The sequence below is a fragment of the Pomacea canaliculata genome, linkage group LG1 (genome assembly GCF_003073045.1).
Source record: "Pomacea canaliculata isolate SZHN2017 linkage group LG1, ASM307304v1, whole genome shotgun sequence".
In the NCBI taxonomy this organism is placed as follows: Eukaryota; Metazoa; Mollusca; class Gastropoda; order Architaenioglossa; family Ampullariidae; genus Pomacea; species Pomacea canaliculata.
Genome location: NC_037590.1, coordinates 41,856,985 through 41,878,012, shown reverse-complemented (window position 1 = coordinate 41,878,012; position 21,028 = coordinate 41,856,985). Strand labels below are relative to the sequence as shown.

General features: G+C 51.2%; 1 protein-coding gene across 2 annotated transcripts in view; it reads left to right on the top strand.

Annotated features, from left to right (window-relative positions):
• Positions 1-3,087: 3,087 nt before the first annotated feature.
• LOC112565547 (fibroblast growth factor 18-like) overlaps positions 3,088-21,028 on the top strand; it is a 43,957-nt gene continuing 26,016 nt past the window's right edge. The window contains exons 1-2 of one of the 2 annotated variants that reach the window (XM_025241053.1): positions 3,088-4,017; positions 15,054-15,105. In XM_025241053.1, coding sequence (XP_025096838.1) covers positions 3,989-4,017; positions 15,054-15,105 — 81 coding nt within the window. In that variant the 5' untranslated portion in view covers positions 3,088-3,988. Of the gene's footprint in view, positions 5,362-15,053; positions 15,106-21,028 lie in introns of both variants that reach the window. The other variant, XM_025241043.1, reaches the window with a different exon arrangement.

Sequence of the window (21,028 nt, the reverse complement as noted above, 5' to 3'; positions counted from 1 at the left end):
TACTCTCGCCGACTCTCATCTACCTGCTCTCACCAACTCTCATCTACCTGCTCTCACCAACTCTCATCTACCTGCTCTCGCCGACTCTCATCTACCTGCTCTCACCGACTCTCATCTACCTGCTCTCGCCGACTCTCATCTACCTGCTCTCGCCGACTCTCATCTACCTACTGTTACCGACTCTCTCAGCCTCACATCTTGTGTCGAATGTGTGACTAACTTGGGCAAATGTCTGGCACTGGCACGGAGAAACCAAAGTTTGTAGACACGTGTGGGAGTGCGGGCATGTGTGAACTTCTAAAGAACAAAAGTGATGACAGGTCACACAAAGTTCACATTTTAGTCCAACATTTGTTAATACTGTTATTACATTTTTATTACAATATTTATTACAACATCGAAGTTCTGAAGGAGTTCGATTACATGACTGTGGTTCAGTTGACAAGCGTTATGAATGTGTTTTCTAATTAAAAGAAATAATTAATATATAAATAATAGAATAATTAATATAATTAATAGAAATCGTGATTTACAAATGCGATCGCTAGTTTGCCGTTACAAAGCTCGGTAACAGTTGTGGTGGCCACTGATGTGTGACCGGACACCAGGCCGACCGTGGACAGCGACCAAACATGTCACTGTGTCGCTCAAGGGACGAACAAGCAAACTCACAGGCCTCGCCTTGTGTCCGTTATGACAGGAAGGAAGAGGTGTGGACCCTGCTACCTCCACACATCGCTCCCTCACAGGACACACGTTGGACAGGGAGTGTGGCCAAGGGGTGTGGGTGGCCTAGGGGCTCGACAAAAGGTGCGTGGCTCAGGGTTGGCGCGAGTTTTCCCTTGTGCCAGTGAGTGAGAGCGATAAAGCCCGGTCCCCGGATGAAGCAGGGTCCCGCCATTATCTACCCCAGTGCACCGCACCGCCTCGTTAGGTGGCAAGAAAAGCGACCACGACTTTCATGGAGGCGCCGCGGCCGCCAAGCCTCTCCCCCCGATCTGTGGCGGGCCCTGGTGGGTCGGAACCGTCCGCCACACGGCGCCATTCATTGACGACATACCCACCCCTCCCACCGGCTCACCCTGGTATGCAGGGGGAAGCAACCACTCGGGGTAGGCTCCCTTGCAACTAAGCTGCTGTGGTCGTTAGCTTGACGGAAATCGGAGTGTAGTTGGTACCCTCCCTACTCAACCTCGCACTCCCCGAACATTTCCTGGAGGGGGGGGGGTAGGGAGTAGGGGGGGGGGCTGTCTGTGGGTTCGAACCTGTGTTCTGACTTTGGTGACTGCAGTGGACACCCAGGGTCACAAGGACATCACGTGATGGAGAGCGCTCTTGTACTCAGTCGTGAGGCTGTAGATGTTCATGGCGGCTTCTCCTTGCTGACTTTGTTTCCTAAGAAATGTCGTTGTTGTTGTTATGGTATGTGATGTTACACGGGGAAAAATCTCCGTCCCTACCTCACCTTCTGTCTGCCTCCTTCACGATAAATGTGGAGGGTAGCCATCTTACCTGACTACAACTTACACACTGATCAGCGTGACTTGGAGACCCAGCACTAACCAGCACTAACCCAGCACTAACCAAGCACTAACCAAGCACTATTTGCACTAACCAGCTGATGATTTGTGTTGTCACAACTAAGTTTGGAAAGAAGTCGGCGCGTGCAGCTCCAAAGATCGTAACCCACGAGGGGAAAGGAAGGATGTAGCAAGAATGGAGAAGTGAATGAGAGAGGTGGCTGTCACGAAAACTCATTTATTTGTTGTCGTCTGCTGGTGGCGTTAGCGGTGACGTGACAGAAGGTGAAGCCGACAGTCCATGTGTGGAGGGTATGGGGACCTATGTGCTCCCTCCACTCTTGCCACAAACCCGCATGTGTATGGGCTGCGTGTTGTCCGTGGACTGGAGAAATGAATAGTTAATCTCCACCCACCGCCATTGTGGGGAGTGTATCCGCGCGCCGGAGCAGCTTTGGAGGAGGAGGAGGCTGGAAAGTGCACGCGCCTGATGGATGCAAGCGCTGCACTCGTCATCCGCTCCTCTTCGTGTTACTCACCAGCAACTTGAGCACCTCCATGCTCGGGTTCACAGTCACTGACATGTCACTGTGCCACAAACAAAACAAAGCTTGGGGCTACAAACTGCTACATTCTACACTCTACAGGTGTCCACTGTAGTCCCCCCACACCGAGAGTAGTGTGACTTCATACTGTTCACACTGTTCACACCAACACCGTGTTCACAAGTAGGATACCACATTCACTGGAATGGTCAAAGTCCAGACTCGCCTCATTCCTCCCTCCCGCACATCTCCCCCCCCCCAGCCGTCAGCACCACTTTCACCTGTCTCAGGACAGACACCAAGATATTTCACATGTAGCAGGAGGACACGGAGGGAGGGGGAAGGGGTGGCGGGGAGGGTGGCCGTAACGCACGAGGCTGAAACACTGGCGCGTGCTCTTCACATCACACGAACGTGCGGTGCCCTCCCCTCCCCCCACCACCACCCCCTGCTAGTGAGAAAGTGTGTGAAGGCCGCAGTGTGAAGTGTTTGCACACAATGAACTGTAACTACTAGTAAATACTCCCGTACTCCTGACACAACGAGAGGCCCTGGCACCCAGGTAGAGGCGGGTAACAAACATACGGGTGAGTACTCCGCGCGCCTCAATGGACGACAGGGTGGGAGGGGGTGTCGGTGGGTAGGCAACAGACGACAGAGCAGGGTTGAGAATATGCTGAGTCGGCACTGGGCACCCCAAGCACCCCGGCCCCTAAGGTATTTCTCCACCCCCTACCCCCCACACCCCACCCCTCTACCCACCCCCTACACACTGCCATGCGTTGCCACTGAAGCTGGTGAATGGCAGGTTGGGACCTCTGTGACCGTCCTTCCTTCCTCTCACTCTCTTCCCCCTCCCGTCGTCTGTCTCTCTCTCTCAATCCCTTCCCGCGCCGAGCCCCAGTCCACACGCGCTGTCGCCGCGCAGCGTCAGCCAATCAGCGCGCGCCTGTGGGCCAAGGGGCGGCCCCGGAAGGGCCAGGACCCGCCCCCGCGGGGTTTGCCTCACCTGCCAGTTGGGGTTTGTGGGTTGCACCTCGCGCCGCCACTACACCCTGAGTGCCGCTAATCGCAGGTTAGCATTCGATCTGTGGAGCGTACCTGGGGCCTGCACCTCTCGTGGCCACTCGTCAGGACCCTACAGTCAATGAGGCGCAGTGTCTACCTGTCCGCTACCTGTGCGTTGGCCTGAGATAGCCAGGTAGACCACTACTACTCCCTACACCCACACGTCGCTGTCGCCCGTTGTGGTGGTGTCCGCCTGTGAGGGGGGAACAGGAAAGTGTGGGATTTAAAAAACTTGCGCTTGGTGACGGGGCTGTACACCAGCGTGAGGAGTCGGCGTGGATACTACTGTCTACTACTGTCTACCTGCTGTCTACACACCTGGCTGTTGTTTGTGAAGGATTAGCTTTGTGTCTGTGATCGACTTCCCCTCTGTACAAGCAGTTCACTTTTTTTAATCGGTGTTTGTGCGACAAATCAGAGCATCAGGCGCGTTGTGTGATCACTACATCCGTGTGTCTCATCCTTTGTCCATCTCGTGGTTCAAAACCCAGCGGCCGGCCAAACACCAAAAGCAAAAAAAGTCCCGGCAATGCTTCTTCTTTCCCTGGCCAGGACTCGAACTCAAAACACGTGGTGGTTGTAAAAGAGGAGTGGAGGGGGACGACATCGGGCCCTCTGGCGGTCGTTGAGAGTCGCGGTGGTGTTGTCATCTCCAGCGCAGCAGAGACTCCTGATGTGGAGGTACAGAGAGGAGGCTGCCGCCGTCACGAGACCACCACCCCCCTGTCGACACTGTCGTCCTGCTCGAGCCCTGTCTCCCGGACCCGCTCATCCATGTAATTATCGGCGTCATCGCACGGAGGCCCAGACATCGTATGTGCCAGAGCTCTGTTTGGAGAAGGGATAACCCTGCGTATGCCGAACACCAGAAATCTTATCAGCAGGTGAAAAAGCCTACCTTTTAGGGTCACAGGGGAGGGAGTTTTACTTTTAAGCATTTAAACGCAGGTGAAATGAGTCCGGGCATAGCTGGGTTGTCTCAATCTTCAACTTTGGTGCAGTTGGTGGGTGCCTGGGGTAGAGTTTGTATGCATGGAAATAGTTTCAGCGTCGTGCATTGTTTGAAGGCCGAGGGTTTGCGAGGCAGGGCCAGCCATAGGTTGACCTATGAACCGCGGCGCTCACCCACCACCGAGGCTGTTGCCGCTTGAAGGGGTCGCGTACCTCCGCACAGGCTCACCCTCAATCTCTGGCTGTTCTCTCCTCGCGTCTGTCGCCTCCGCCACGCTGCCACGCCGCTTGCAACCACCTCCTCCACCACTGCTGCTCCCTTCCTGGATGTTGGCGCCGCCGCTGGTGGTGGTGAGCCCGTGGGTAGTTGTCGCAATGTGTGCGACCAGTTTGCGGGGCTAAACTCACGGGGTGGGTGGAGGGAGGTAGACAGCGGCCGCCACCCCCTTCCCGCGCGCCGCCTGACGGATGCAGCGTCTTGCAGGTGCACGAGGTGTGGGTGGGGGAGGAGAACGTTGAGGAGGATGCAGTGACCGTTTCCAGGCCGAGGGATATAAAGGCCACGTGAAACTCTCTCAGAAGCCACACAAAGTTTGGCGCCGTCCACCAGTTCACCCGGCGATCCACGTGCTCGGCCGGCAGGTAAGACAAGACTGTGCTCACCCGGGTCTGGCAAGCCCGTCTCTCCCTCAGTTCCTAGAGAAGAAGGAATTGCGGTGACCCTTCACCTCCTGACGGACGCGCGCAAGCCCTCGACAAGTCGTGAATAAAGTTCGACACTTCAAGCAGACAAGAAAAGGGAAAAGGAAGAGAGACGAAAACAGAAAAGGTAGCAAAGAGATTGAAATTGTGTTTGCTTCCGTGACAGCAAAACAGAGAAAAGAGCTTTTACTTTTTTTAAATCAGGACTTCATTTTTTTTCTCCTTCCTTCACTTTCATGTACTTTCATTAAGCACGAAGAGGAGAGCAGAGCGATGGATGCCCACCACAGGGAGGTGTAACAGTTGAAGACGTTGAAGGTTGGGGGCAGTGCTGGGGGCGACGGGAGGAGAGTTACCAGCTGTTTGGCCCCCGCTCCCCCGTGTGTGGGGCTCGCACCCCCACCGCCTTGTGCAACTGCCAGTCGGTGTGTACACTCCATCTTGTCCTCGTGGTGCCTGGAGTTTACTGTGAAGCCAAGACGTGTGTTCACTTAGAATGGAACGAAGGAAAAACACCAGGGAGGGAGGGACATTATGAGGCAAAGAGCTTCCGTTTGTGATACTGGCCGACGCAGGTAAGTATCAGGTGTGTGTGTGTTATGTGTGAGAGATGTGACGTAGTATTACACCTGTAAACTTCCGTGTGCTTACAGGTATTCACGTGAAGCATGCAGCTAATTACAACCTTCCATACCTTGACACCTTGCTGTTATTGTCAGCCTCAGTGACACCTTGTTGTTATTGTCTACCTCGTTGTTTTTGTCTACCTCCTCGCTACATAAGTGTTTGGCAAACGCGCTGTTTTCAGGAAACCGTTATTACGCTGCGTTCGATTGCCTTGTCGCTGCCCTCTGACCTCATAATACTTGGAGACACGCCATCCGATATCAGCACGATAAGCCTCAGGCATGCGCACTACATTCCCCGGAGTGTAATCGAGATTATCGTTGTTCACACTTCATCACAAATTACTTACCGCAGCTTTTTGTTTATTTTCTTTTTTCTTCTCTCACTTGAGTCTTATTGTTGAGACCTCGTCCCCTCGTTATCTCCGCTTTCATTGTGAAGAAACTTGTGGGGACCCACGCGGCGATGATGTGTACAACGTGTTGACAGACTGGCGAACACACTGGTGTTGACGGCGCGCGACAGGTGACCAACGCACGTGCGCGGCGCATGACTGGGGTGGGCAGGGGGCGGAGGCAGGGGGTTGCTGGACAGTGTTGCGTCCCTTAAAGCCAGAAAGCAGAGCATCTGCAACACACGGCCCTTTATAGCCAGTAAAGCATGTTTATCGTGGGTAAACACAGGTGTGTCAGGGATAAACACGCGGTTATCGTCCGCGAGCAGCGAGCCGTTAAGGTGAGGACACGTGACAGTTGAGACTGACACAGATGCCTGCTCTCCTGACATTCCTGAGGCTTTCCGTCTGTAGGAGGTGATGAATAAATTACCTGTCCTCCTCCATCCACACCCTACCCACCCTGCTCCTGTTCTTTGCCTCTTCCTCAATTTCCTGATGCTTCACTGTCATCCCTTTCTCACTTTCTCTGCGAATGGGAAAACTTCCGAGGGTGTTCTGTAACTTCCTTTCCTTCCCTCCTGCCTTCCCCCCATCCCCTGTTTAAATAACAGTCAATGTACACGACCTTGAGTGTAAGCCAAACACAGGGTCTCGCGATAACTCAGGGGTAGGGAGGGGTGCGGGGCTCTACATGTTGAGTATCAACATTGATGAGGACAACCACCCACACACTCAAGATGTGCCCCATTCCCCAGTTAAAAGTTACTACAAGGGCTGGGGTGGGATAGTGGGGTGGGGGGGCAGTCGTTGCGAGTAGAAGGAAGGAAGGTGTGAAGATTTGGAGGCTGTCCGTGGCCCTCGTGACATTTTGCTAAGCCCCAAATGAGGTTTGTTTACACGCTGCTTCCTGCCAAAGGTCACAACGGCACTTCATCATAAAACTTTTACGAATTCTTCTCATTCGCAGTGTCGTGTTTCGGGTGAAGTATGGTCCCGGGTCTCCATGCACCCCTTGAGAGCAGAAGTGACAGTGCACAGCATGGCCGAGCCTGCGTTGTTTCATGTAAAGGTGTTCAGGGTGGAGGGTGGGAGAGACAACGGAGTCTGCACCCGGGGTGCGATGCCAGCGAGATGCTCGGCGCTGCGGCGAAGTGTGGTGCGCTTCTAAGGGAGGGTAACTGGGGGGCCTTACAGTCAGCAACCGTGACCGCCATGTGTAATCGATCAGCTGGGTGTCTTGGTTATCGGAATAATGATCAGCCTGTACATGTGTATGTGTGTGTGTGTGAGAGAGAAAACTATTCAAGCATCATTTTCAGGAGCATACCATGTTTCTCGTCTTTCGGAATGAGTGAAGGACGGGTATCAGATTGTGGGCGTGCGCTCTGTGGTAGGCGTCGTACTCGAGTTACAGGCATCGCCACACACCCGGGGTAATGTGACGGGTAGTGTAGAGCAAATAGTTCTCTAGACTCATAAACACAGAAAGAGAGAGGAAGCAACAGTGTGTGTGCGTGCGTGTCACTGAACTGTAAGGATTCAGATGTTCAGAGTCCGCCACCCGCCATCAAGTACACGGGTGGGTATAGTGTTGAGGTCGCCGCAGGATTCCTCGCCGGGGGAACACGGGAACACCCAACCTTGGGCTGTCACACTTGGCCGCAGTGCTGGCCGTGTGCTGTGTGCCCTCCCACCTCCACAACCACCACCACCACCACCACCACCACCACCACCACCACCAACAGCAACACGCTCTAAACACACAGAAAGTAAACTAATAAAGAGAATTCTTGATAAAACATCTCAGAGAAAGTGTAAGCACACACCAAGTCATAATGACCTTGTTAGCTCCCTCCCCGTCCCAACCGCAGAGATCAGGTGTGTGCCGAGGGTAAAACACGGAATAGCAGACTGATTTTTAATTTTTTTTTTGACATATAATTTATGTGTGTGCCGAGTGAGATTGAGGGAAGCAGTCAGGTGGGGGGATGAGGGGGTCGGTAGAGAGGAGGGGGTGTAGAGAGGAAGAGGAGGGACGAGCACGTGGATGCAGGTGTGCCTGCAGTGGGAGGAGGTTGTGAAAGGCGCTGTGCAAGCGAGCTCCTCAAAAACATTGTTGTGCATGTTTGTGTTGGCTTTGCAATGTTTTGAAACGCTTTTGTACCCGCCTTCCGTCTACCCCGCACCCGGTATGCAGTGACCGGGGTGCAGTCAAGGCTGGCCGGGTAAAGATATGAAAGCCTAGCGGGCCCAGCCCACTGTGGCAACAGATCCCCCCTGTCCCCCCCTTGCTCCAGCTCTTGTCACCTTGTGGTTCCATTCATACCTGCGTGTGGCCCCATAATCTCCGGCCTTTGTTTCGATCTGGCAGCCGCAAGGCAACGGGTGGTTGTAGAGATCGGTGCGTGCAAGTGCTGACTAGGCGTCTGTGAAGTCGTGGGGTAGTCAGGTAAGAACACCTTGCTGCACACAGCTCACCACCTGAAGCACACCTGTCATGGGACATTCTGTGTGTGTCTGTGTGATAGAAGGAGAGGTGAGGGATTGTAGACAGTTCTGTGTGGTTTCACTGCCACTGTGCCATGGTGTACCCGGGGTAGCACGTGGCTACATCCGCTGGTCCCGCACATCCCAGGTCATGTCTTGCAGGGGTGGAGGGAGAACAGGTGAGGCTGTGGTGAGGAGGGACGGTGACCTGCTGGTGCACTCCACGTGTGGAGTAGAGTGAGTTCGGTCAGTTGACGGTTGTTGTCATGCATCTGTGTCAGTGCAGCTGACAGACAGACAGCACCTGTCTGTGCACCATTGGTGATGAAGGCCACCATGCAGGCTTGACCGTTACGACTTGGACTGCAGACAGACACACAACACCAACAACACACGTCAACGAAAACAAAACAAAAAAAAAAAAAAAAAACCTGGCGAAAGCTTGGCAAAATCTTGGTTGCTGTAACCTCATGGCAAGAAACATTACTTCAGTGACTTGAAGTAACCGGGCGACTGTTAAACACGGGGCTGTGCTCGTTCTCTTCTTTCTTCTGTTTGCACTAATCCCTTTGAAATCCTGGCAGATACATTCAGAATCGTCAGCCTCAGAAGGGTGGGCAGGACTGTCTCCAGCCCTGAAAGGACACACAGTTTACAGCGTAAGAAAATCTTGGTTTGGGTGAAAGTCGATGCATTACATCAGTTGAAGGGTAGGTAGGGGGAGGAACTCTGCAGGCAAAGGGCAGACAACTCGGGGATTGGCTGTGTTTGAAGGCATTGAGACACAAGATTGGCGGCAGGTTTAGCGGGAGGACAGGAGGACAGATTGCTGTTGAGATCTGCGTTCCCCCGTGTGTTTATGAGGCCTTTGGCGCATTTTTACCCAGCAGCCCAACAATGGTGTCTTGGTCCCGTGTTAAGAGAAGGAAATGACTGTCACTCGAAAGAAACGGCAGGGGACAATGAATGAAAACGTAATTTTACGACGGTCGTCTCCAGGATTACTCCCCCCGCTACCCTCCCCTCCCTCTCGTCTTACCCTTGTACCCTCCCCTCTACCAAACAGGTCTCCTGCAAACAGCCCGCTGCGAATATTTTTCTACCTGTTGTTGTTCGGGGCGGAGTGGGTGGGCCCCTTTGCAAGGACGTCACCGTCTGTTCACGACCCGCAGTAGACAGGTAGACAGTAGACGGCGATAAAAGCCCTCAATCCTCTCCACACACAATTTTGGACAGAAAAAACCTTCGCAGTGTTCAATGTTGCTGTTCTCGGGGGAACCAAATGTTGACATTCCTGTTCTTCTACAAATAGCCGAACGACATTTCCAAGACAAACTTTCCCCTGTGACGTCACAGCAACAGTTGATGCGAGGTGGGACGGTTACGTGTGCATCCGGGGACCCTTGTGACCAGTCTGGTGGCTAAGGTTGGAAGCTGGAGGTTCCGGACAGGGATCCTTGATCCTGTTGGTGGACTAACGGAGTCCAGTGAGGTACAAGAGTCCGAGGTGGTGACAACCAGAGATCGACAGAGACGTGTGCGATGTTAGTGTCGCCCATCTTTGATTATTCGCCATCACAGACACAGTCTCCCCTCTTCCACTGGTAGCCATTTTTCTTAAAAAAAATTTCGTCTTTCCCCTCCTACTTTCTATCACTATTTGTGTTTCGCTAGCTGTTACTGGGATGGTGGTCGTTTTATTCCGACCCCAGAATCGGAACCCTAGTGTGTTTTTGGACCCCAAACCTCCGATCCCAGTAGCTTTCGTGCCTCGTGGGCCTGAAGTCGTGTGACCTCAAGATCACAGGTGTCTCCACAGTAAGGGTCAAGGTCACAGTGCAGCAGAGCGTCTTCAAGTCGTCGTCGTAGTCGTGGTGGTCAGGTTTTGCCTAAAGTTCGTTTTATAAGAAAATTAAACAGAGAAGGAAGAGAGATGTGCTCGTACCCCTGTGAAGGGTGACATACGGACCTGAGCGAATGACTTTGCGTTGTTTTGCAGAAGTTGAAGGAGGGTGTGTATGGTGGGGGGTCTGTTCAACCCAACAGCAATATTTCTTCATTGTTTTGTTTGATGTTGTTGAGTTAATTTTCGCTTATTTTCCCTCATAGGATATTTTAGAAGAGCAGGAATGCACCACTCACTGCTGCACTTCTCACAAAACATTCAAAATATCTTCCCATAGTTGAACCAAGTTCCCACGCACACCACCCCGCCTCCCCCGGCCTCCCGGTGCGTTTGACTGGGGAAGTCGTGGCCGTCAGCAGGAGAAGCCAGCGACAAACAACAATAATGGATAGAATTGTCAGCGTTGACTCTGGTGGTTGTTCAGTCGCTGGTGGGGACGCGACCACAGACGGTGTAAGCGACACGGCGGAGGATTAGGCCCCGAGACGGCCTCAGGTATTTCAAAAATGCAGGTGCGCTCAGGTGACACAATAAAGACCTTGCTGGTATGACACCAGCTTACGTCTGCGCAACAAGTGCACGCACGCACGTACACACGCACAACACAGGCGTACACGCACACCACACGCCCACCAACCCTCCCTCAACCTCTCCAACCTCGCACCCGGAGTCGCGAGCTTGTGTTAAAGTCGCTGGTGTCAGTCCTAAAGGAGAGAAGAATCGCTGACGTTTGGGGCTTACCTGTCTTCTACCTGAGTACATTCACTGACACCCTCCCCTACCCGTTCTTTTCAGTAGAGAGTCCCGCTCTCTCTCTCTCTCCCCGTGTGGATGAGAGCAACGACGATGTAGAGGAGCCGCCATTAGTGCTGACCATGTAGTAGTCCGTTGTACTCAACCTCATGGACCGGCGCCATCAACATTTGGTCTCTGGTCCTGCGTCTCTGTGGCGGGAGATTTTGCTGTTTGTCAGTTTAGTTGAATGACAGTCAGCCATCAGTGACATGACAGTCAGCCATCAGTGACATGACAGTCAGCCATCAGTGACATGACAAACCCACCTGGTCAACTGTCAGCTGGCATCTTCATCACCTGTGGCCACAAGGCATCCGATACTGGAGAGCAGCTTGATTGCCATCTCTTGTCTCACAGACCTCACAGCAACGGTACCGGAAGTGCTTGCATGTGCGGCTGAATCACGTATGCGCATGCTCACGAGCCACACGTGATCTCAGAATTCCCGCCGTTCGTCTCATCGTCGTTGTTTTCACAGGATACTTGTACTCGCCCGCTCTGTGAACTCTCTCATTTGGAACTAATTAGTCCTGTGGGCATGCGCAGCTAACTAAATACTCCTCATCAAGACTAAATTAATTAAATAAGATACATTCAGTACGTCCCTGCAAAGTACGAATTTGAGAAAAATAATTATATGCTCAACAAATTCGTTTTCAGAAATGACTTTTAGAGAAAGAAAACAAATGTTTATAACTAGCTGGACAAAGTAAAAGCAGTGGGTTACATACAAAGGAATTTTGTCTGATTGTCAGAAGGACAGATTGTGTCTGCACGCACATACTCGCATGCTAATAAGGCTAGCTTGGTCGCGAATACAGCCTCGATTTCGTGAAATCGGGGTTTGTTTGATGTGCCCTATGCATGTTTGCTAACTCCATCTTCCCCGTGTCTTGGGTTGCGAGGTAAACAACTTAACTCTTCACTCCCTCCCTCCATCTTCCCCTCCACAGCCAGGCCACCCTTCCGCCTCGGCGTCAGGTGAGGTTGTGAGGTTGTGGTGGTGGTTCCGCTGTGTGAGCCTTGGTGTTGTCTGTCGTCTGTGGCCGGTGTTGTTGCCCGTTGACCTAACAACGGCCAGCGGCGTTCAAAACGTCCACGTGACATGGCCGCGCCTTGGCTCGAAGCATCGCGAGTTGTCTCCCCTTCTGTGTGACATGCGATGGTTGTCTTATCGCCTCGCGACGAGTTCATTAATAAGTTGATCACGGACGACAGTCGAGCTAATCACAATCTCGACACTCGTGCTCTATCGCCGCCATGATCGCCGTCAGACAAAGCAATCGACCGATAAACAGCGCGCGTCAGTCGCCTCGCCTCGGCGCCAGACGGTCCGCGCATGCGCCGCTTGACGGTAACGTCACGATGGCGCCAGCATCAGTTGTTACGTCACCTGTAGGTCACAACTGACGGCAGCGCCATTGCTGACGACTGCGCATGTGCCAGGTGCTGACGAACCCGGAACCAATTGTTGCTCCCTGTGCACCTGTGACGGCGGCAATAAACACGTGGGATGAAGATTGTGTTTATTACGGGGGCGCCTGCCACGTGACGGGTGCCGTTAGCACGAGGGGAGGGGGATCAAATTAGAAAAACCACCGGACGCTGAGCCGGGAGTCGAACGGGATTCCGACAGCTACATGCCGCGCGATGTTAAGTTCTACGATGAACACTTCCGGTTTTATTTGATTCATTCATCACGTGCGGGGTCAGCAGGATTGCTCGACATGACACAGGAAGTCAAAGTTTGTAGAAGTCGTCATCAAGTCCAGTTGTTTACGTCCTGGACGGTTGATATCCAGTTTACATTAGGGATACATTGATGTCAACAATGTTTTCATGCACTGTCCCCCTGTCACAGTCACGTGGTCTCTCTTCATCCTCTTGTCTGCTGTCTTGATCCGTCGATGCGTGTTCGTCCGTGCATCACACACGTGTGTAGATAGGGGAGGGCAGCGGGGAAGATCAAAGTATTCGGCTTCCTGTCACGTGATATATATATCGGAGCATTACACTGGGTTACAGTTGTAGCTGTACAAGTCAACATGAGTGTAGCTGTAGCATTGTAAATATGTCCACCTTGCTACGTCATCACACAGGTGTACACACTAACATTCACACTGACATACACAACGCTTTGAGATAATCTCATAAAACATCTCACACGCACAACATCTCACATAAAACGTCTCACACACAACATCTCTCCTCACATCTCCACACACACACATAAACATCTCACACAACCTTCCAATCATTTCACATTTCTAACAAAGACCCTTTCCCAAGAAACATGTTTTCCAAGCTTGCATAGAATTTCAGTTGTAAAAAAGTCCGATCTAAAAATAGCCTGCCTGTTATTTAAGGAGCGGGACGCGTGGTGGGACAACCTTTGACCTGCAGGTTTCTAACGGGCTCAGCTTTTATTGGTGTTGTATTTTGTGCTCACACCCAGGTCGGGTCTTCACTCGCAAAGTGCACGCAATGCGCATACCTTCCACCTTGTTGTTGTTTTTGTTTTTGCTGTCAGTCTTGTTTGTCTTTTCTTGTGTAACAAAAGCTGGCTGTGCATTCCACTGTCGTGATATTATAACTTCTTTCTAAATAATAATATTCAATCACTTTGGCTGTAAACTACGATTTTTCGTGAAAAGACAACCTCATATATTTACCTGTGATGTTGAGTGTCTGTGGCGGTGTAATGTCCGACACACGTGTGTTGGTTCATGTGTGTGTCTAGAGGCACATCTTACATGTTTGTAAGTGTGTACGAGGCTCGCTTCCTTCCTCTGGACACGGGAACAGTCTGTCCTAACGGTCAAAGAGTTGAAAGGTTTTTGAGAACAACGGGGACAGAAAGTCTTGGATCCCCAGCATCCCTCTGCCTTTGTCTAATGACCGATGTGTGGGGGTCGATTCTCGGTGGTTCTTATCTTTGGGGCAACACTGAGTGTGTGAGGGGGTCAAGACAACAGAAGTAGAGGGGAGGAGGTGGGGATGTCGGGGGAGCTTTGTCTGGGGTGGAGGCACAGCCACACGGTCGATTGCCCCCAGCCACATGGCTGATCATGCAATGCAGCATACCTGTACTGACCTCTGTCTACCTGTACTCCCCATGCGCCGCATACTTTTCCTCTGACACAAAGGGCGGGCTAGAGGAGACATTGGGGGAGGGGTGGAAAGGTGGAAGATAGGAGGCATACGATGGGGGAGGGGAGCTCAAGTTGTTGGGTTTATGAAACGGAACGAAGAAATGCGAATAGAGATTCGTTGTCCTGCAGACCGCTGAGCACCGCTCATCACCGCCGTACTCACAGACCCTGGAGCAGCGCCACCCCCAGTGTACTCACCCCCAGTGTACTCACCCCCAGTGTATCCCCCATCGGGAACTGGAGAGGCCGACGTGTCTACTAAACACTTAATTCCGGAGTGATCTTTGTTTGATTTAAATTGTGGGTCTCGCTCACTCTTGTCTCTGTCTCTCTCACTCCTGTCTCTGTCTCTCTCTCGTCTTACTCTCTCTCTCTCATATTCACCCCCACCCCTCCATCACTCCTCCCAATGTAGCGGCCGAGCAGACGATGTGAGATCAGTATGTACTCTGGGGCCCAGAGCTCTCCCTCCTTTGTATTGCCCTATAATTTTAATGGACAAGTGTTGGTGTACGCGTACGTACGTGCGTGGGTGTGTTTGTGGGTGAGCGCCATTCACACCTTCCGTCTGCTTACCTTGATGCACGTGCATTGGTCACGTGCCAAGCCTCGCGCACGCGCCGTGCTGTGAGATACTTGCCAGCGAGAGACGATGCTCTGTGTTCCAAGACTGCTGTACGGTGTATTTAGTTATTGCGATGTTAACTGACAATTAACCCCTTGTCTGTCAGTTTCGGCTGATGACAGACTGGAAACAATTTTAAAGTATCGGGGAGGGATACGGCAATGCACTTTGTCTTTACTGATTATTGATTTACTGATTGGGAATAAATAATTTTTGTTTCAGTCTCATCTACTTTATATCCGCGGGTCGTTGACACTGTGTTTTTTGTGTCGTTGCAGGTTGTTGACTCTGCTGCTTACATTGCTGCTTGGGTATCTTAGCATTCATACGGTGAGTAGTACTCAGCAATCTGTATCAACTCGTTTGTCTTCTCTTCTGTGTTATCATTACATATATCGATGGTTTTGTCTCGTAGTTTAATTTTCTCTCCCTTTCAATGCTAGAATCACTTTTACAATCTTTCAATCGTTAAAATCCTTGTTTTGCATATTTTGTCAACCTTAGACTTCGGGCAGGAATTTTATTTTCTTTTGGTGAATGTTGCTGACAGCCACTGACACTGTTGTTTACCTTATCACACCTGCTGACTGACCAATAGTTAGCGGACAATCGATGACGTCAACAGGTAAAGTGTTGGCCACTCTACGTCACTCTGTGTCACGTGATCATCCAGTTGTGGTCACGACAAGTTCAAACACTGAGGTTCCTTGCGTTTTGCATGGTGGCCGTGAAGAGATTAAACTTTCAGTCATTCCCTGTCAGCGCTGACTTGTCAAAGGCCAGGAGTTCGTTTCCACCGATGGGTCACGACGCAAAATCAAGTGGACCGCGACCGTCGCTTGATGTTCGGACTGCGTAGCACCAATGTTTCAGCTTCATTACAACTTGTCTCTTCAATAGTTGAGTGCTTGTGTAATAGAGTGATGCTAATCTAGTCCTCCGGAAAAGGTCAGGTCCGTATCACAGTCGGAATCCAGCAAGACTGGACTAGCGATCACACTGAGATCATCGGGTATCGTCACGTGACAATCTCGCCAACAGCTTGAGGAAGCAGCAACCCCGTGACACTGGCGCATGTCTCCTCCCTGGTGAACGAACTAAAGTCGTTGGGTTGTGTGATCGGACTGTCAAACACACAACATAACCACGACATCGCTGTGCTGTGGCGAACTGTCAAACAAGACGGAGGAGGCCATGCAGGCAGACATCTTGTTTCTCCACTGACAGCGAGACTGGCGAAACTCGAACTGCATGGCGTGACCATCGTCACACACTCGGCACGGCTCATCAGTTTCATAGCTTGACCCCGGCATGCTTGACCTCGGCATGCTTGGCGACTGAGTGAAGTTAATGTTGCTGTTACAGCCCGCCGCCCCTTCTATCACAGGTTCACTGGAGTGTGGAATGCGGCGCCAAGTGTTCAGCAGCGGACGACGGGGACAAAAAAAAAAAGACAAAAATTTTAATAGTCGCAACTTTACCTAAACAAGAGTAATAAACATTTTATAATTAAAGGAATGGACGAGTACATTAATTAGAAGTGGGTGGGTTGCTGGATTACACTTCACGTTTCTGGTAACAAGAGGTTTGATAAATGTTTACTCTCGCCGTGTGTGTGGTTTGTTTATTACCATTGTGCGCCCATGCGTGACGAACACCAACGTACTTTACACCTTCTTAAATCTTTACCACGAACTTGTTTACATGTTTGGGCAGTGCGAGTATACAACAGATTGCATAAGCAATGTGACAGTCAGGTAGTTAGTTGGTCATGCCCTCTCATGCCAAATTGTAACTAAGGCAAGACACGTGTACACTGGAGGCAAGACACGTGTACACTGGAGGCAAGACACCTGGGAAGGTGTGCCTGTGTGGAGTAGGTGCTGTTGTCCATAATTGTCTCTCCATCTTTTGTAATTTTTTTTTTCTTCGGAAAAGGAATGTTATTGAATTGGCAGCAAATATTCAAACTACGTGTATAGTTAATACAAGGGTGGCTGTACGGTAGATTCCAGAGAAAATGTTGTTTCGGGACAGGTGTGACCACACCTACCTGACCTTCATCAGTGGGTGAGAACAAGCTACCCCCGTGTTTGTGGCCGGCCCTCGCCTTGTGACTAACATCCAACCTGTCGCCCGTCGTCATCGCTGTGCGCGTCTCTTGTCCCCAGGGAGGCCATTCATTATGCGAGCTTCATAAAGCAAGGCGACACTGTAGATGTTATCTACAAGCACAGGAGACAGAACTGGGTCACACCAGTCTCAGAGCAGGTCTCTCCTCACCTGTACACTCAGGTAACGAGACACGCAGCGCCACCTTTCCGTTTTGTCGGCATAATGTAACTGTTACACGGTACAGCAGGAAACTAGTTGTGGAGGAGCGAGCCCCCCGGACACGACTGCTGCCGCTTTTATTTCTAATAAAAATCCTTTGCTGCCTATTGAGTCGAAAGGAGTCACGTGGGTAGGCTGCAGGTATGTCAGAAAGCTGACTAGGAGACAGGTGGACCAGGTGACACCTTTTGTGTGAGACAAAACTTTAGGGTGGTGATCTCCAACATCCACCCCAGGTGGAACAGAGATAAAATCCGATTGTGCAGTGAACATTGGCAAGGACACTTGCTCGTTAATGGCGTAGTCCAGATTTTTAAAGTCTCCACAACTTAACCCGTAGGTCACCCCATTATTTTTATAAACTAGAACTTTTATAGTTGCTGTCAAGGAAAATATAAACATCCAGGCACACAAGTCTTTTCTAGGTGTAAAAGTAATTTATGTTATTTTTGGACAAATAAGAATTACAAATGAAGCAAGAGAAGACGCAGCTGGTGACAGTTGTGTAGGTGGCTGACACGAACCTCCACCTTCACCAGTGGAGGAGTGGAGATCACAAGTGCCGGACCACCCGGACCTGGAGAATGCGGTCTGGTCACGAGACCCGGCAAATAACCCAGCCTGCCTTTGTTTGTTTGACCATCGTTTGATTAATTATCCTCCTGTTAGTTCTTCGGACCTGCCCTGGGGGGCGAGCAAACGCCAGAGCCTGAAGGCGACGTCCCTCTTTGCCGAGGAGCCTCCCAAGGTGTTTGAACAGGAGGGGACAATAGTTCAAGGGTCAGACTTAGCCAGTGACCACACGTACTTCTGTTCATCTGGACATGCGCCGGGTCGCGGAGTCAACCTCGCGGTATGATCAAACGGTGTGGCCGTTGTTCAAGACACGCCTGGCACCACACAGACCACAGACCACAGAGACACACCTTCCGTTACCTCGGAAGTAACATGGAGACAAGGAGATTTCGAGAAAACTCGGCTAAGATGGTGGGTAGGTGTGGTAGCACGTTCTCCTCCTTGTCCAAATTTGATTTTCAAAGTCCTGAGTATTGGCTTAGCACCGTGAAAGTACTTCAGGAATCGTGTAGACCTGGCGAACAGATGAATGAGTTACGTACAGCGGGGAGATAACCTATTTCTTCCACCCCAGTTGATGAATGACTAGTTTTCATACCCGAGCATCAGTGAAACTTTTTAACTGGTTTGAAACAAAGATTATGGACACAAAAGAAAAAAAACACTGACAGAATTTAGTAATCTTTACGACGGTCGGATCCCAGAGGTTATGTTCAGATTGTCGAATCTCGTACAGTTCCGTAGGGTCTCGTGCAGTCTCGGGGTAGAATTTCTCCGCCTACTCGCACTCGCCGAGAGGTGGCCGCCACAAGCGGGTGTCGCTGATGACACAGAGGTCCGAAACACCGTGACACAATTCCCTCCCGGAGGCGCAAGGCGATCTGCGTGTTGACGCGTACCCGATAGTCCTAGACGGGTAGCTGGCGATAGTCGTAGACGGGTAGCTGGCGATAGTCCCGTCTCGTTTATGGTGCAAGTGTAAGAGCGCGAGTGAGCGGGCCCCAGGGTGGGTCCTTTTCATGTGAAAGCTCGGGGCTTGATGGCTGCCGAAGCAGACAACAATAGCTTCTTCAGTCGCTCCATTTTGACCAGCGAGGCTTGAAGTGGTCATGGGGGTGTACTTGTCGTTGCTGGAGTGTTTCGCATACCTTCACAGTCGCTCTGCCACCCCGCGCCATCTCTTTTATCAGCAGACCAACGACCCTCCCATAGGCGGGCACAAAGGAAAGTTGCTGCTCCTCAGACTGAAGGCACACAGAGACCACAGGACCCAGTCACGGGGTCTACAAATCATCCGCCAGGTATCAAAGCATCCATGTCTTGATGGTATGACAGGGAGCAACCACTGGCCCTCCTTAATTTGTCTCGACTGTGAGTGGTTGACAGTGACGTGGAGATTGTTTGTGTCAGTGTACAGTAGGTGTGTACCCAGACATCAGGTAGTGTGAACCGAGCTACTGCCAGGTGACAAGTCCAACATGTTTGTGGGAACATGAATATTAATATTGCATTGCACAGTGACATAAAGCTGTCATGGAAACAGGCGCTAAACTACTTTTGTATACAGCTTTGTCTTGTTTGTTGTTGTTTTTTTAACTGATGCCTGTCCCATTAGGGCGCCACTCTCTAAGGTAAAGGTCGTTCCATTTTCAAGTCGTGGTCGTTGAGGTGTTAATGACCTCATTGTTCTCGGGGGTCAGCTGTACGAGAGGGCGGTGCCCATCTCTCCCTCCGTGCCTTATCTTCCCCAACCCTCTAAGGAGTCCAGTACCCATTCCAGACAGCTTGTTGATTGGGGGGCGTTTGCTGCGCTACACACTGCAGGTCCTTCTTGTGTCTATAGTACGTCACTTCCGCTTCAAATGCCTCGACAGTATCGAGCTGACATCATGACGGATAAGGTGGCTATAACTTTTGATGCAGATGCCAGACACATTATGGCACGTGGAGGTGGTTGGTGATGATGGTGATGGTGATGGTGGTCAGATGAGACTTACCATGTGATCAGCGATGCTTGTCACGCCCAGCTATAAACGTGGACACAACTGAAGGCAGCCACCCGACATCGTCACATCATGTCATTCCCTGCAGTGACTGGGGTGGAGTGTGGGTGGGAAGGGGTGTGGCAAGGAGGTGGACCGTTTACTGACGCCCGGCGTTTAATTGCAATCTGGTGGTCGGCTCCGCTCGAGGCTCAAACCAAAAAAAAGACTCGAGTGACGCCGGGTACTAGTAGACGGGTGTCTCGTTATCGCACAGTAATAGTTATCTCCCCATATCAAATTCGCGCCAAAATTATCCGCCCTTTTGTCTTCGTTTCCACATCTTATTCTCTGTTATGATGGGTGTGCGCAAGACCCTCGCCTCTAATGTCGATGTAGTGTCAGCGACAGGCGTTAGTCTTCCTCTTCAACTCTCTGTCTTCTCTCTCTTTCTCTCTCTCTCAGGCCGGCGTGTTTTTAAAGTCCGCCCGCTCTGTGGCCTGTCATCTACCCGGTGGAACTCTTTTATTCTCATGCTAATTTCGCTTGGCAGTAAAGGGAAATCTCGGCGCATGAGACTAAGGAATCCGCTTGTCCCTCTTCTTTCTGTGCCGTTGGAAAAGGTTTAGGGGGTCGCAGCGGTGACCTAGGACGGGGCTAAACAACCCGTTTGAGAAATGTAAAGCCTATTTCCATATTCTCAAGTGCTTCTTTCTGGGGCCTGCCGTTGACCTGTGTGCACCCCCACAGTTTTAATGATCTCAATAAAGAGGGCTTGAGAGATGCTATCACTGACCTCGCTGTCTACCTGTGACGGCAAGTTATCTCTCACCTGAAAGCCACAGAGGGTGTCCGACCCGACGACCTGTCGCATCTCTACCAAAGTCTTGTACAGGTCCTTCCACAAGACCTGCTCGACTGGAGCACACGTCTTACTGCTGGATAGCAAGAATTCTCGGTTGACCCACTCAGCCGGGTGGATCCGTTACACGCTTAAATGTATAATAAGCACCAAACAGAGCCGAGAAGTGGGACGTGCATTCCTGGGTACTCCGTGCTTTTGCTTGTAGAAATCGAAGTCGGGTAATTAATCGAGTGTCTTTGCACTCGGCCATCAATTAATCAACCCTCCGCCTGTCAAGCGAGAAAGCTGAGCCAGCAGGCTGGGTACGGGGCTGTCACGAAGTGGTTACAGATCTTGCCCTCAGGGTATCGTGTGGGTGGTTGGCCTCTCGGTTCTTGTGTCCTGCTCTTAATTTATTATTTTATACGTTCTTTGAGACCAGGAGTTGATGTTCCTGTATTCTTGCTTTAGTTTCTGGCCAGTGTCTGTCTGCATTCACATCCATCCGTCTAATTAA